Source organism: Zootoca vivipara, chromosome 2 (genome assembly GCF_963506605.1).
Source record: "Zootoca vivipara chromosome 2, rZooViv1.1, whole genome shotgun sequence".
NCBI classification, from domain to species: Eukaryota; Metazoa; Chordata; class Lepidosauria; order Squamata; family Lacertidae; genus Zootoca; species Zootoca vivipara.
In genome coordinates, this window is record NC_083277.1 from 91599482 (window position 1) to 91615987 (window position 16506).

A 16506-nucleotide genomic window follows, 5' to 3' on the forward strand; every position below is an offset into this window, starting at 1 on the left:
TTCACAAGATTCTCAGCTGAATCAGTCTTTAAAATATATTTCAAATATTTATTAGGCTGTGCTTTTAAAATTCAAGTGGTTACAGATGTTTTGTGGATGGCATCTGTGTCTGTTGCAGGAGCTGCTAATAGAATTTGTGTGTTTTAAAATTAGGGCCCCAACTCTATTCCCCTCCCCCCGTAGCTCACCTGTTGAAAACCACATGTCAAGACTGTTGTTTTTACTGCTTCCTTTGAATACCATAAATACACCATCCTTGAACAAAGTATCTGATTGTTCCTATCCCCCCACAGAGTTAAGCTTTTCGTTGAAGATGGAATGACAAACAGTTGCGGAAACCATAATGGAAAGAGACCAGCGTCAGCTGAGGTGATACTTCATTACTATTGTTAAATCCCCGTCTCTCTCTTGCATAGGAGCGCACACAAAAACATCCCTGAGAGACAGGCGAAGCATGCTTTGCAGGAACTTATGGTGGGAAAGCTCACACAGTCCTTAGGATGGGACTAAGGTGTGGCCATTGGAATATGCATGCGTGGTTAATATTACTGGGGTAGCAGGAAGAGTGGTCCCCATTTGGCATGTGTGGGGCAAATCTCAGGAGGCCAGACATGTTTGTTTGTTTGTTGTACAGTGGTGCCTCGCAAGATGAATTTAATTCGTTCCAGGACTCAATGCATCCTACGAAAAATTAGTCTTGCAAGTTGCGGTTTCCCATAGGAATGCATTGTTACTTAATCAATGCGTTCCTATGGGCTCCAGGGGACTGGCGGCAGCATGGGACGGGGCTTCGGAGAAGGCGCAGCGCTTTTCCAAAGTCCTGTCCCATGCCGGCTGTGCGGTGGCTGCCCCCGCCTGTCTTCCCCGAGCCAAGGGGAAGACAGGCAGGGGCAGCCACTGCACCGCCGTGCTTTGCTTTTGTCGCCCCCTGGCAAAGGAAGATCAGCTGTCAGCTTCCTGCGCTGACAGCTGATCTTCCTTTGCCGCCTTCCCGCGCTACATTCTATGGCTGCGCTTCGTAAGACGAAGCGGTGGCCATAGAAAACCTTGCTGTCTTGCGAGTCCCTCGCGCAACACAAAACTTTTTCGTCTTGCGAGTTTTTCGTTGTGTGAGGCATTCATCTTGCGAGGTACCACTGTACAAGAAACTGATTTACTTTGTTGTAAAGAATGTTGTGTCAGCTTAAAGACTAACAAGTATATTATGGCATCAGATTTTGTGAGCTGGAGGCAGTAGATGAATGAAGCGGTCAACTACATTCCAAGTATTAAGAGATGAAAGGTTTTTTGTTTTTTTAATGAGATGAAAAGACTATGCAGAAGCCTATTTATACACAGAGCACAAAGGGGGTAAAGATTCAATCAGTATGGATGTGACCTGCTCCCAACTAGGTGGACCACTGTTAATGAATAGGCATAGCAAGATCAATTATGCACAAATACCCAAAGAGGGACATTTACTTTCTTAAGTGAGCTAGCCACACTCTTGTTTCTAAGTCTGAGTTCTGCAATGTTGTTTTTTCTGATAAATTCCAGCTTGGCAGCTTCACACTCTCTTTTAATTTCGGGGAATGGAAATCCTCTGCCTTGAATAGTACTACTGGTATTTTATTAATTGCTTCCATTCATTCTCTTGCATACATAGCAATGGACTTATCTGACTTATATATAAATAGCAGGAGGACATTGATGGCAGATGACACATACCACATTAGAAGATGTTCCAACCCTGGATTATATGATTGATTGAGTAGGCTTTGGGGACAGAGTTGGCACCATAGTTTCTTGTAGTGGCCAATTCCTGGTTTTGTATATCTGTTCGGCAAACCATTGTTGCGTGCTTCAATAGGGGGACGAAGGGCCCGACTGTAAGCTTTCACGTATCGCTTGTGAGGAAAAGACCATTTCCCAGCATGTGCTGTAGATCCTTGATGCTAATACTTGAGAAGTGTTAGCTGAGAGTTGTAAGTGACGGATGGCATTCTGTTACTGTCTCTGCTGAACCTGCCGTATGGTAGGTGAGTCCTAGGGACCCATCTGTCCTTACTGATCTGTTTCTCTACTTCCCCAGGTGAGTGTAATTTTAAGAGTGCCTGATGTAAGTAATTGTTGAAATTGGCTCTGTTGAAAGGACTTGATCTGTGATAAGGCTTGGTTATAAGACAGTGTGCTTTGAATGGCAGGTCAATAGTATAGTAGTCAGTGAGATGCCAATCATCATTTACGTTCTGGAGGGAGTCTCCTTTGCATTGTCGAAATCAGTCTTCCCCAAACCTGGTTACCCTATAGCTGTTTTGAACTAAAACTTCCATCAGCCCCAGCCAGCCTGGTGCCAATGTTCAGGAATGATAATAATAATGATGTAATAATAATAATAATAATAATAATTATAATAATTATACCCTGCCCACCTGGCTGGGTTTCCCCAGCCACTCTGGACGGCTACCAACAGAACACTAAAAAAAAAAAAAGAATAAAATTTCAAACATAAAAAACTTCTCCAAACAGGGGAATTGTAGTTAAAAACATCTGGAGGGCACCAGGTTGTACAAGTCTGGTTCAGGTAGCAAAGAGGTCAATGGTGTATCTCAGGTCAAGGAGAGTCACTAAATATATAGAGAGCAGACACTGCAAGTTTATCTGTGAGACCTTTTTAGTGTCGCTTCCTGTGTAGTTTGGATGCAAAGCCACTGGATGGTGGAGGACCCCTTGAGCATTGCAGTGATTTGTGCCACACCATCACCTTTTATTAGTTACAAAGCTGTGTGCCAAGGGTCTCTTGGTCTCCCATCACAGACAGTTTTTGTGGAAACTCTTTAAGCTACTATTTTGATGTCATGGAGGCATTCCCAGTAAATGTCCAAGGGAACTTCTCTTATAGGAAAATGAAAAAGTTGGATATACAGATTAGTATCTGAACTGTGATTATTCCAGGAAGGCAGGCCTTACTAAGGGTGTGAGTGTTCTGCACTGCCACATTATAGCCCCATTTTTTGTCAGCCGAGACATTCTACCCTATTTCCCCCTTTTTACTAGTACTACATGGCTGTTGGTTCAACTGTGCACACATACAAGCTATTTGTGTTGATTAATAGGCAGTTGTTTCTTGGGGTCAGTGAGACAACCATCTAGTTTGCTGCCTTTGGTGCTTTTCCCTTGAAGGTTTAAAGTGTTTGGAAAGGATCTTTACCCCGTCCCTTGACATTAGGAAGGCACAAAGAAATGTAAGTCAGAAAACTCTGGTAGATTGCTGGCAGAGGCTGTGTGTTCCCTGTTTCTCACGACATTCATTTCATGAGCTTTTGTTCCTCTCTTGCTCTCTCTCTCAAGGATCTGGGGAGCCCTTCTGGAAAGAGGCTACGGATGATGACTAAGTCTTCCATCACATTGCAGTCAGAGGGGAAAGCTGATGGGCTGATGAAAAAGAAAGTCACGTTTGATCCCAATCTGTCGCAGGTTGATAAAGAAGGAACTACCAGAATCATCCAGCCAACGACAAAGGCATTGTCACTTAAGGAAACGGCAGACATTGTTGTAAAATACTTGACCCCTTTCTACAAAGGTGGCAAATTTGCTTCCAAGGTTGGTTATGAGCCATGTTGTTTTTTCCTCCTCTTGAAGGGGTGCCTAGAAATATTGTTGTCTGTCCTATCTAACTGGCAGCATGGAGAGACCATTTCCACTGTATTGGCCAGTGTCTTGGTTCCCTTGTAGGGTGAGGGTAAACCATGTCTGGAAAGAGCAGGGTATATTACCCTTTCCCATTGCCAATGTTCAGTGAGCTAGATGGACAATATCAGGAAAAAAATGCTGGTGGGACAGCAGCACTCTTATTCTGTGTTCGTTTTTAAACCGTGTGTGGTGGTAATGAGAGCTTAAATACCATGTTTCTCCTAAAATAAGACGGGCCTCAAAAATAAGCCATGGCAGGCTTTTCAAGGGTAGAATAAATATAAGACATACCCCGAAAATAAGGTGGGGGGGGAGCGGGTCTGGATGGCGCCAAGGAAGAGGAAGAGGAAAAGGAAGTTTCCTGTCGGCGCCCTGAAATGGATGTTGCTGCCCCGCCAAATCACCCAGCAGCATGTCCCATGTGGAGTCACGACTGACCAGGAGCCGGCAAGAGCTGCAGCAGGACTCCCCGGGAGCCGACCAGCAGGACCCCGCGAGAGCCGCAGGTCCCGGCAGTACAGCGCGCCAAGCCCCGACCAAGCAGGACCCCACGAGGGCCGACCCGGGAGAGTCGACAACAGCGCGCCGTGCCGATCCGCAACCCAGTGGGATCCGGCGAGAGCTGTAGCGCGAGCCGCACGAAGCCCCGATTGAGCGGGAGCAGGGAAGAGGTGCAGCGCTCGCCGAGCCCCGACTCAGCAGGAGCCTGCAACAGCGCGCTACGCCGACCCCCGACACAGCAGGACCCAGTGAGAGGTGCAGCACACGCCGCACCGAGCCCTGACTGAGCAGGAGCCGGCAACAGCGCGCTGCGCCGTGCCCCTACTGAGCGGGAGCCGGCAAGAGGCGCAGCACTCGCCGAGCTCCAACCCAGCGGGAGCCTGAACAGCGCGCCTCCCCGAGGTGAGAGCCGGTGAGACCCGGGACCCGGTGAGAGCCAGCAACAGCCCGCCCCGACTGAGCAGGAGACCATTGGGACCCGGTGAGAGCCAGCAACAGCCCACCCCGACGCAGCAAAAGCCGGCAAGCGGTGCAGCGCTCGCGGAGCCGAGCCCCGACCGAGGGGAGCCGGCAAGAGGCGCAGCAATCACAGAGCCGAGCCCCAACCGAGCGGGAGCCGGCAACAGCCGCAGCGTGTGCAACGCCAAGCCCCGACGGCAAGAGCCACAGTGTGCAGCGCACCATGCCGAGCCCCAAAGCCCAGTTTCAAAACACTACCGGTACAGTACCCTACTTTCTTTTCTTGCCTTGCCCACTTTACAAAATGCATGGTTAATAAAAAATACTTAATAAAAAATAAGACATCCCCTGAAAATAAGCCGTGGTGTGTTTTTTTGGAGGAAAAATAAATTTAAGACGTGTCTTATTTTAGGAGAAACACGGTACTTAAATTGTGATTTTTGTTCCTTAGGAACGTCTAGCACAGGCATCCCCAAACTTTGGCCCTCCAGATGTTTTGGACTACAATTCCCATCATCCCTGACCACTGGACCTGCTAGCTAGGGATCATGGGAGTTGTAGGCCAAAGCATCTGGAGGGCTGCAGTTTGGGGGTGCCTGCTCTAGCAGAACAACAAGTTTAACTTATATAAGACATTGATGGTTTTTTAAAAAAATTCTAAGTGATTAGTTCATTAGGTCAGATACATGTCCTGGGTGCTGCACAACTGGAAGATGCTCGGTCCTAACATGTTGGTCTCAGCACCTAGTCATTATAATATGGGAAACGTTATAGGAGTACCAAGATGTCCCAGAGAGTACACAAAAGCACTCCTATGTCAGTGAGGGTGAGAACCCTGTTATGCTCATTCTGTTTCTTTGTCCCTAATTGGCAGGATTTGTTTAAAGGGTTTGCCCGGCACCTCTCTCACTTACTGGCTGCAGACAAGAGTCCTCTCCGTAAGACAGGTGAGTTATCAGGTGATGGCTGGGGAGGAATGTCTAGTGCCTTGTACCAGTAGATACTGGATCTGTCTAACACCAGTACAAAATGATCAGGCAGCCTGCTGTGTAAGGTGGCTGGGGGGTTAGGGTAAAATAATCTAATATGTGTAATTGAAGAAAATATTTGAAATATGCAAGTGGTGTATGTGGAATGTTATGAGACTGGTGTTGTCAGCACATAGTTTTCATTCCTTAGCATGGTATCTCCTCGGTGTTTCGGTGGTGGATCCGTACTGCTGGCATTTCATTCTCCCCAAGTCCCCTATTCTTTAAACAGCATTTGCCACTGGAATAGTTTCATGGTTCAGAGCATTTGTGCAAATGTGCATGAGAGAGCTGTAGTAGCAAACTAATCTAATTTTGCTTGTGTGTATTGGAAAGGGAGGTTTATGCAGATTCTTTTCTTCGTAGACATGTTGATGGCTTGGAGACAAAGTTAAATGATACTATAGTTAACAGTGGTGAACAAGGCTGGACATCAGTGTCTTGTGTGTTACTTTCTGTTTGTAGTAAAAGAAGAAGCACAGAGACTGATCAAGGAATTTTTCAAAACCCGTGACAAGTGTGAAAATGAGACAGACTGGCAGGAGCTAACCAGCTTGGAAACATGACACCTGAAAGGCACTGGTTTTGTCTGCTTCCTGTGGGTGCTGGACCCCAAGCACTGAAAGGAATCATCGTAGCTATGGGAGGGGGGTGGTGGACCCAGTTAAGCACCGCCCAGGGGAAAAGGCCTTTGAGAGTGTTATCCTAGCTAGGAAAAGTCTGTTGTGCAGATGAAGTCACCAATTTTAAGTTACAATGCTGCCCTGTGATACAGTCAACTTTGCTTGTTTTAGACATACCATGAGACTGTAATTGATTCTTTCTCTGACTAGGAATCTTGCTGCTACCCAAGATTTCCCCCCTCAACCCCCAGTCCATTACTATGTTTTTTTAATTAGCAGCAGCAGCCTCACTCAGAGTTGTCATGGAATACATTTGCTTTAAGGAAGGCTTTCTCGTTTTGATAACAGTGGAAGGGAGTCTAGCAGAGCTGCTTTGCCCAGGTCCCTTTTGATTTGTGTTGTTTGTGCTGAAAAGTGTCTCCTTGCACTAGAGTAATTATTTTTTAAACTGTGCATATTGCAATAAGAATGAGAAATGATCTCTGACAGACTCTTCAGTGTAGACTTGAGTAAAGTAAATTTAGGTTGCATGAAATCCATGTACAGTATAATAAAACCCAGAAAGCTACCTCTTTAAACAGAGAGAAGCTGCTATGGGAAGTGGGTGATTTTGTAACACCAGCAGGGCAGGGGAGGTTATTGGTGGCAGTTCCTGCCAGCTGTGTTATCCCAAATGACTCCACTCGCACATGAAGTTGCAAAATACATGTTTGCCAACTTCTATGCTCCCCATAGTTGTGTTACATACAAATGCATGTATTTTCAGGAGAGAACAGCCTTCTTCAAGGCTTGAGGGCATGTCCTTGCTTAACGTAAGTTGAAATGTGCAGTTTCTCTAATTTGTAAATGTGTACAGCTTTAGGAGGGAGAGTTTTATATTTTGTGAAACCTCAGGAATAGATAGAGGCCATGGGGCAACCCTTCCATCCCTGCCAAATTCTATTTGGTGGCTACCAGTGTTTATATTCTGTTTTTTGTTTGCAGTAAACAGTTGTATCCAGGAGCACCTCCTTCTGATGGAAAGGCCTAATACATATTTCAGGAAAGTTGTTGCCATTGCAATGTATAATTGCATTTTTCTTTGTGCATATGGAGTAAGTCTAAAGAAATCAGAGACCTTTGCAAATAGGTTATTACTGACATATGATTCCAGGTAGGTTCATGTTAGGGCTGCTTCACAAGCTCTGTGATGACAGGCGCGTTTGATGCACGGTAAGGAGCCCTGGACATTTGCACCTGCAGAAAACATGAGTGTGTTGCATGTGCAGAACTATGTTTTTCGGGTGTATATGCAAAATACTTTACAGGTTATAATATGAGATGTAGCCATTTGTATTAGCCACTTTGTATTGTCCATCAGGATGTTAAGAGAACCAGCCTTCCAAATATCACAGTTGACTGGGCAGAGGTGAGTCTGCTGTGCAGAGTCCTTGGTATGAGGGCTGTGCAAGTATTCACTTAAAGCCATATTGCTGCATTGTGCCTGTAATGTCATCTTACCAGACTACTGTGACAAAATTGCCCAGGGGTTTTAGTAGGAAGATGCTGCTTTATTTATGTATTGTTCAAGTTCGGCATAGACTGTAGATTCCCTGCTGGGATTATGTTCATCTGTGCCTTAGACTCGGGCCATAGAGAAGCATTAACCTTTTCCTTTAGTGGGAACTCCTAGACAAAGGTGGGCCTGGCAGAGGGACCCCCCTTCTTAATAACTTGCACTTGGGAGCTAGGGGTTTGTTACTTTAAAAGGTTCGTGGTGCGCTGCTAATAAAATGAATGTTAAAGAGCTTATACAGCTTAATCTCATTATTTTTACCACTGGAAATCACACACAGGGGCCAGGACAGTAGCTCATATACAAAGGATCGATCTTCCTACCCACCTTGGGAGAGGAAGCAGCAGCCAAGATACATCACCCAGTCCCATACTGCTCTGGCTCTCGCAAGAAAGAGTGGTAGGGGGGTTGATCAGCTGAGAAGCAAGCTTCCTGCCCCCCTCCCACAGCTCATCAAGCGCCTCCCCCTCCAGTTCGCATAAGCCAGGCTCCTTCAAAGGCACCTGCCTGCCTTTGTCTGCTTGGGCAAAGGCGAGCAGCAGCCAAGTGCATGGAGCCTGAGAAGCATGTTCTCAGGCTCTGTGCGTCTGCCTTTGCATTCTGACAGCAGCTCAGGAGCTGCGATATGAACACCATACCAGTTTCAGACAATGAATCGCAGTAGCACCTAACTCTAGCTGTCAAAACCATTACAAAATCTATCACACCATAAGCATCAGCCAACAGTTTGCCACCCCTCAAGGGCGACATTAGTGTCTCTTGGTAGGGCATTCTGCACCTGTTGTCTGTAGGGAGGGACATATTCCAGTTTTCAGATCCACACATGAATGATATCTACAATAACTGCCCCTTTGTCAGCATTTTTGAATGCTCTGTATCAGGGCAGGGATGCAGACTTAATCTCAAAGGAATATTTGTACTGAGGCTGCTCAGAGCACATATATGAACCACAATTAAACAAGCATCAAGGAGAGTCACAACAGCCATTGAGGACAGTAAAGGCAGAATGTCAGTGCTTTAATAATACCTGAACATCTAGATAGTGTGTGTCAGCGCCAGTAACAGTGAAAGTCAGCAATGCTTTGGTAAACCTGGATCTGCTTTTAGCAAAAACAAACTGTAAATACCTGTGTCCTTCCTTGAACTTCATTACATGTAATAAGAAGCATGTCTAGATCTGTTAAGCCAGTTTTGCTCTCTGGAACTGAAAGGGTAAACATGCTTTTTTTTTTTAAAAAAAAGCACCTAAATAAAGATTAGAGGGAAAATCTGCTGCAGTGAGGTTGGCATAGGAGGCACAGCAAGAACCAAGGTAACAATGCTTACTTCAGATGCTTGCGATGAACAGAATTTGCATGAAGCTTTATGATTTCAGAGTTCAATAAAGGCATTTCTGCCACTAAGCCTCAGATTCGGTTTCTTCTAGGATGATGGCAATCGTGTGGTACAATGCTTTAGCCTGTCAAGATAGAAACTTCAATGAAACAAAGTCCCTCATCTGCCACCTCTACTTCCCCCTCATTTTGAGAAATCAATTCATTTTGTGCTTGCACCTCTACTTTAATTTTCCAAAAGGAAGCCCACAGCAACTAAAAATAATAATTTAAAGTGAGATCCTGAGGGAGCTTTCGCTTACTAGAGCTTGGTGTGCCTTGTGCCAGTAATTTTTTTTAACAAAGAAACATGCAGTAGTCAAAAGTCTTGTAGTTAACTTGTTTTTCCTTATGGCGGTCTTTCTCCTGCTTCAAAAGCAACGTTGCCCTGTGCTTTAGAACCCAAATCTAACTTCCTGGTCCTGTGGCCAGATGTGGTTCAGCTACACGGGTTTCTGAGGCAGGTGGGCAGTAGCACCTCCAGGGAACCGCGTGCAGGAACAGTGGGTCTAGTTCCAGACAAAGGACTCCTCACTATGCTCCTTTATGCTCTTTTCCTGCAGGCCAGAGATGTACCTTATCCCCAAGCATACAGCATGAAAGGGGATGCTGCAGAACAGGCTTCCTGCCTTGAATCCTGTGAGTTGCTGCCTTCTAGCAGCAGAACATACCTCTTTGTAGCATACCAGTCAATGCCTTGGGGTATCTAGAAATTCACTTGATTTTAACCTCTAGAAATAAGTTCTGCCAAGAGCCCTGAATGACTGGTTGTAGAAAGAGCGGTCTTTTATTATGGTGTATTGCACTAGCAGAATGCCACAAACCCCACCAGAAATAAGACTACTGTTATTTAAGGCCGTAGAATACTGCTAAACCCTAGTAAGATTTGGATCTCCCAACTGTGTCTGTTTTTGTAAACTTGGTTATGGTCCAAGATGTACAAAGCTCAAATTACATCTGGATCTTTTAACTTAAGAGGCGACGACCACAAATATTACCTGCTTAAATTCAAACCAAATCGTTTCGGGATCTGCTGCTGAGCCGTAGTTAATTTCCAGGCCAGGAAGCCCAGATTCATTCAGGGGGCGCAAAGTCCGCATTCTCTGTATCGTCGCCAGTGGAATGAGGCCATGAAGTTTCTGGGTGTAGGGTGGAGGGAAACTGCCATTAGGACAGGTTTATTGCAGTGGAGGATCAAAAGCACCACATAACTATTAAGAACACCTTCTGGATCAGGGCCAGTGGCTCATCTTTTGCAGCATCCTGTTCTCATAAGTAGCCAATCATATGAGAAGTTAATTCCTGTGTTTTTGTCCATACGAGCTTTCACAGTATTTAATGCATGTTTCAAATTGCCTTTGAGGAGTTCTAATTCAACAGCAGTCCTCTGAACTGAGCAAATATTCATAGAAGTGTCTCCCTCCCCCTGAAACTGCCTTTTCAGGGACATTCTTTTCTCAAAATGTAAACCACTCTATACACCCATTTCATGATATTCCATTATGCAGCTGCAGGAATAGTAATAAAAAATAAGAACTTTAACATTTTGTGGAAATTACTCTGCTCCATCATTCTCCACAATTATTCGTTATTGAAATTATTGTAAGTACTATTAAAATAATGAGGTTAATTCAGAAGCTGTACGAAGCCCGCCAAAGCACACTTGGGTAACACTCAACGTGGGTGGCTATGACATTTACATGCTGATTACTATATTCAGCCCAATCACATGGAAACTCACTGATTTGTTTAAAAATGAGGATTATTGTGCCATCTTGAAAGCTGAAGAAGTTAAAAGAAGTTTTCATGGACCAGAGCCCACGTTATGAGATACATAAAGGGTTCTTACTGTTAAGTTTATGAAACAGATGGACATTTCAGAAAAGTTAAAACTAGATACAGTACAACTGTATGAATTTTCTTTTTCTGTGCAAATGGCTATTAGGCTCCCTATTTTAAGGTCCCAATCCATGTTAGTCCACCACACTTGTGATTTATAGGTGACACCAATGTGAGTTTTCCTCTTAATGCAAATGCATTAATGCCTCCCTGATCCAGGTAAGGATAGCAGACGGGGGTGGGGGGTGGGGTCCTGATCTGGATTAGGCACCCTGCACCTTCTACTTACTCTAAAAATAAAGTAAGCTGCCAATACGCCAGGATTTCTACTAAAGCCATACCTGGGACTTCGCATTCACTACAATGATCTGTTCCTGATTCACTCCTACAAAGCAAGGCGTGGGGACCCCAAGTGTGCTGATCTTCTCCACAGTGTAAACGTTGTAGCCAAAAAGCGGCAGCTGGATCACATGCTCTGGGACAAGAGAAGGAAGCGGTCATGATGTCAAACCCCACAAGCCAAGCCAAACCACTGGATTGCTGCTGTCGACTATTTCCAGTAGAAGTGGGGTTGCCCCATCTCCTAAAAAGAATATGGCTAAAAGGCAAGACTCTTTGTGCCATGCCTGGTATTCCCAAGGCTGCCATAGCCATAGGGCACAACTACTCTGCATATCCAAAAACTACAGAAGCAGTGATTTGTCACATTATTGATAATGCAGTACAGTTCTACAGTCACACACATTGGCTTGTATCCGGTATAGAACGCAAGTCCCTTGTTCTGTTAGCATAGGATTTTGCTCCCACCCCACCCCATCTCTTCTGGGGAAGGTACGGGATGAAAATACCATTGCACAAGGGTAAATCTAAGGGGACGAGTGTATTGGATGCCACCTATTTTCATTATTTGGAAGTTATAGTGCAGCTGATGCAGCAAAGAAGGCTGTTTGCAAAGTGTCAACATTGGGGACTACATTTCTACATTCAGCTGGAAGGATCCTGCAGATGGTGATCATGTTTTTGAAGGATTGGGCATTCTTTGTAGGTAAGATATGCTTCTCATGTTGCGTTTTGCTGACACCAAGAGTCCCGCTACATAAAAACGTGAACATTTTGCACTCACATTTCCCCTACCCCACAGACCAGTGTCCTGATCAGAATGGCTATTGTGCGTTTCAAAAAAGGCGATTGATGAGACTGTTAAGATTTTTATTCATCCAATGGTGGTGTGATTAGTATAAATCACATGAGATGTCTGAGAAGAGTATGGGAACGGAAGACTCTCTTATATCTTCTGTCTGAGCGTGTTATTGTAAGGGTACTTTCACTTTTGCAGTATGCAACAGTTGTTCTGCCAGAGCTTAGAGAACACAGATGTGATTATGGATTTTCTGTACAGAATGTAAATAAAATGTAGTTTAGATCTATGGATGTTTCTCCTTGCTGTATGATGCTAGAAGACTTGTGTGCACTTTTCAAATGAAAAGTGTGACAGAGAGGCACTCTGGAGATGAAGGGACATGCCATTCCAGAGACGTGCCTACCGGGAGAAGCTCAGGGGTCCTGGAGGGGTCCCTGTCTCCCCAAGAGCGTTTTCCCAACAGAGACCAGAAGAGTGATAATCCCCAGATTTACAAAAATATCCTTAGAATTACTTGAACAGTCATAAAGGAGAACTAGGAACAACCTGTGACCATCCTCTAGGAACCTAGAGGTGATCTTGCTGTGCCAAAGGAAAAACAAGTGTCACAAGTACTAAGACATACTATAAATAAATGCCTCAATCTATTTTACAGCTATGATTTGTAGATGCTTGCCCTTAATGGAAAGCACATTTTGCAATATGTATGTATTTTCCCTCAAGAAATAGTGGTGTACACGTACATAAAAGAAAAAAGCATTTTTTGAAATCAATAAAGATTAAATTTTATAAAAATTAAAATAAAAAAGCCAGACTCAGGGAAGATCTCACTGAAAGTCAAGCACTGGGTAACCTGTGAGTAAGTAATGTACTTCATAACAATTAGGTTGAAGAATGAAATAAGGTAACCCCATGTGAATTGCCTTGGGTTCTTTGGAGAATGCAAAATAAACATGTCAGTATGCTCCTGGATTCCATGCCTTGATGTTTGGGGGGTGTACCATGTGGCAACAGGAAACGGGCAGAAAGTTTGGGATTACAGAATAATAAGATTATACCAGCTCCAACCGTATTGCCCACTTGAACTTACCAATGAAACTGATTTTTGCCTCCTGTCGCTCAAGTTGGTTTGTGGTTTTCAGCTGATGGGTGACAGAACTTTGAACAATGACTGGGTTGATGAGGCGTGCAACGTGATCAGGGATGTAACTTACTAGTTCCTCTCTATTTAGGTGATCAGAAAATAACGGTATGGTTAGGACGCATAGCTATGCTCCATGGAAAGAAATATTTGAACAACAATTCAAGAATACTACTACTTCCTCGTCCCTCAGGCTGGGTTTAGTAGAAATTACTCTGCTGCCACAGGGCCCCAAGTAAGAAATACGCTTACCTTGGTTCTCGAACGGCTTAGTTGTCGAAGAAATCGGCTCCCGAACAGCGAAAACCCGGAAGTGTTCCAGTTTTCAAGTGTTTTCTGGAAGCCGAACATCCAACGCGGCTTCCACTTGAGTGCAGGAAGCTCCTGCAGCCAATCGGAAGCCGCACCTTGGTTTTCAAACTGTTTCAGGAGTCGAACTGACTTCTGGAACGGATTAAGTTCGAGAACCAATGTACCTCTGTACTCAGATTGTGTGAATGGTGCCTCCAAGTTTGGTCCTGACTTCAGCCTCCGATTCATTTAACTTTCAGTAGATTAATTAGAGAATGTGAGAGGAAATAAACTAGTAAGCAAGACGCCTTGCATCATTTCTCTCACCTCCAGGGTACACGGATCATGTAAATCAAGAATGGTGAACCTGCAGCCATTCAGATATTGCTAGTCTAAAATTCCGATCACTCCCTCAGCTCTGGCCATACTGACCGGGACCGATGGGATATGGAACTTCAATATCTGGAAGGCCACTTGTTCACCACCCCTGAAGTAAACCATAATGGGGATGGAATTTAGCATGCAAAAGTGGGTAAGAGTACAGAATCATCCACAACCTATAGTGAGTGACAGAGCCTAGTCCCCTTATCACCAGCGCCGGCCCAAGACATTTTGCCACTTAAGGCAAAACAGAGAATGGTGTCCCTCTGTCACCATTGTCCTTCCTGCCTCTGCCGCCTGAGGCAACTGGAGGGGTGGAGGGAAAGGAGGCTAGAGAGGAGCAGGTGGCAATAGTGGATCCACTCTTCCCAGGCAATGGCCATGGGCTACAAGCACAGGTGGCGGCAAACAGCACATTTCTCAGGCACCTGGATCCTAGCTGTCTCCAACCAGCCGCCTGAGGCGACTACCTCACTGAGGCTAATAGGCGGACTGGCCCTGTTACCACTTTCTTTGCTTGGAACAGTTACCATTAGCAAAGAAGTATGAAAAACATTGTATCTGCTCTGCCTCTAAACAACATTGGCTAAACCCCCCAAATGGCAGGGAGGAGTCAAGTAGCTCTTATGAGCATGTAGACTAGGAGCCTGACATGCTCTGAGGAACACAAGAAGAATGGCTTGGGGAGAGATATGTGAATAATGAGGGCCCTCATCTTGCCTATATTAAAGGATGGTTGGGCTTTGTGAATACATCTTCACCCTCCCTGAAAGATGAGTCTTCTTGACACATGTAGGGAAATGTCTCTGCCAAGCATCAGGTTCTGGCCCACACAAGCCACCCAAGGCTATGAACAGGAGACTTACATGGAAGGGATTGATCCAGCTCCCTTGGCCCAGTGCTGGAGCAGAGCCAAGGCACACACCAGCTTCTCTAGCTCCCTGGTGACTGGCAGCAACAGCTTCCCTTTCATATAATTCTGCAGCACCTAGGAACAACCCACAAGAGAGCATTGCATCGTACTTCACTCTTTGCCTACAATCCCTTGAGCAGGAACCAGCAGGGAAGCATTTTGCTGGTTGAACAACACAGTCCTATTAATGGCTACGTAACTCTGTGGCGCTGTGGTCTAAACCACAGAGCCTAGGGCTTGCCGATCGGAAGGTCGGCGGTTCGAATCCCCGCGATGGGGTGAGCTCCCGTTGCTCGGTCCCAGCTTCTGCCCACCTAGCAGTTCGAAAGCACGTCAAGTGCAAGTAGATAAATAGGCACCACTCCGGCGGGAAGGTAAACGGCGTTTCCGTGCGCTGCTCTGGTTCGCCAAAAGCGGCGTAGTCATGCTGGCCACATGACCTGGAAGCTGTTTGCAGACAAACGCCTTCTCCCTCGGCCTATAGAGCGAGATGAGCGCGCAACCCCAGAGTCGTCCATGACTGGACTTAACAGTCAGGGGTACCTTTACCTTTACCTCTAGATATTCAGCAAATTCTGGCAGCTGATGCCCTGAAAGTCTCCCAAACAGGTCACAGCAAATTTAGCCTAATGGGAACAAGATGTCACCACACGCTCACAGGCAATGTGTGCAGCATCTTCAGAGGAATCCCCAGCCTTTTGCAAAGGGCTCCTCCAGGCACCCTTTTTATTGTGCATTCACTGTGATTTCTGCTCATAATGGCATTGGAACGATCATTTGCAGTTCTGATTTCAGCACTGTGTGTGCCTTCGAAAAATTTTGGACAGACATATGGCTTTGTTTCCCATTGAAATCCTGTTACTATGTATTTATTTATAAAATTTACAGAATTTTACATAAATTTTACAGACTGCAGAAAAAACTCAAAGCGGTTAAAAAAAAAAGATAATAGCGTTACCACTAAAAGATTTACAACTGTAATTTAAAACACACAGAAGGAAGAAAGGAGCCTCCTTAAGCTTACCTGGTTGAAGTGAAGGTTAATATACATGTCATTCTCAAAGTGCAAGGGTGTCCTCCAGGTGATTCTGCAGAACTCCAGCTCTACCGAACTTCCCTCAAGCAAATAATCATGGATGTACTCAGTCTGGCGCAAGGGACGTACAAACTTACCTGCATGGCAAAACAAGAGACACAACCCTGCTCACCTGAACATAACCTTCACTTCAAAGTAAAGCAGATGTGGCGCTTCAAGTCATCCTCTCCCCCATCAAATCAAAGGTACCTTATTCCCCAGGATTCAGCCCTAACAGCACCATGTTGCACATTCCTGCACAAGGCGATTTCACGTGAAACGGACTGGTCAACAACGGCTACTACATTTCATTCACACAATCTGGACCTACGTCTCCATCTGTCCCCATTAGAACCTTGAAGGGTTTGGTGGTGGTGTTTTTTAAGATGACAATAAAAGATCTAAATTCACTCTCATTTAGTGGCGCCACCATATGAAGGAGTTTGAAAGCCATCCATCAGTACAGCCTCAGTAGGCCACCCCTTACCTTGGGCCAGGTATGCAGTCTGAGAAG

The 16506-nt window shown here is 45.2% G+C and overlaps 2 protein-coding genes across 6 annotated transcripts in view; one reads left to right on the plus strand and one right to left on the minus strand.

Annotated features, from left to right (window-relative positions):
• RECQL5 (RecQ like helicase 5) overlaps positions 1–9110 on the plus strand; it is a 52850-nt gene extending 43740 nt beyond the window's left edge. For all 5 annotated transcript variants that reach the window (XM_060271843.1, XM_035104477.2, XM_060271844.1 and 2 more), the window contains 4 exons: positions 294–369; positions 3331–3582; positions 5507–5579; positions 6126–9110. In XM_060271843.1, coding sequence (XP_060127826.1) covers positions 294–369; positions 3331–3582; positions 5507–5579; positions 6126–6226 — 502 coding nt within the window. In that variant the 3' untranslated portion in view covers positions 6227–9110. The remainder of the gene's footprint in view (positions 1–293; positions 370–3330; positions 3583–5506; positions 5580–6125) is intronic.
• Positions 6906–16506, minus strand: part of LOC118079835 (unconventional myosin-XVB) — a 53383-nt gene continuing 43782 nt past the window's right edge. The window contains exons 39-44 of the mRNA XM_060271842.1: positions 15942–16090; positions 14871–14992; positions 13282–13415; positions 11392–11525; positions 10210–10350; positions 6906–9297 (exon numbers count right to left, since the gene is read on the minus strand). Coding sequence (XP_060127825.1) covers positions 9238–9297; positions 10210–10350; positions 11392–11525; positions 13282–13415; positions 14871–14992; positions 15942–16090 — 740 coding nt within the window. The 3' untranslated portion in view covers positions 6906–9237. The remainder of the gene's footprint in view (positions 9298–10209; positions 10351–11391; positions 11526–13281; positions 13416–14870; positions 14993–15941; positions 16091–16506) is intronic.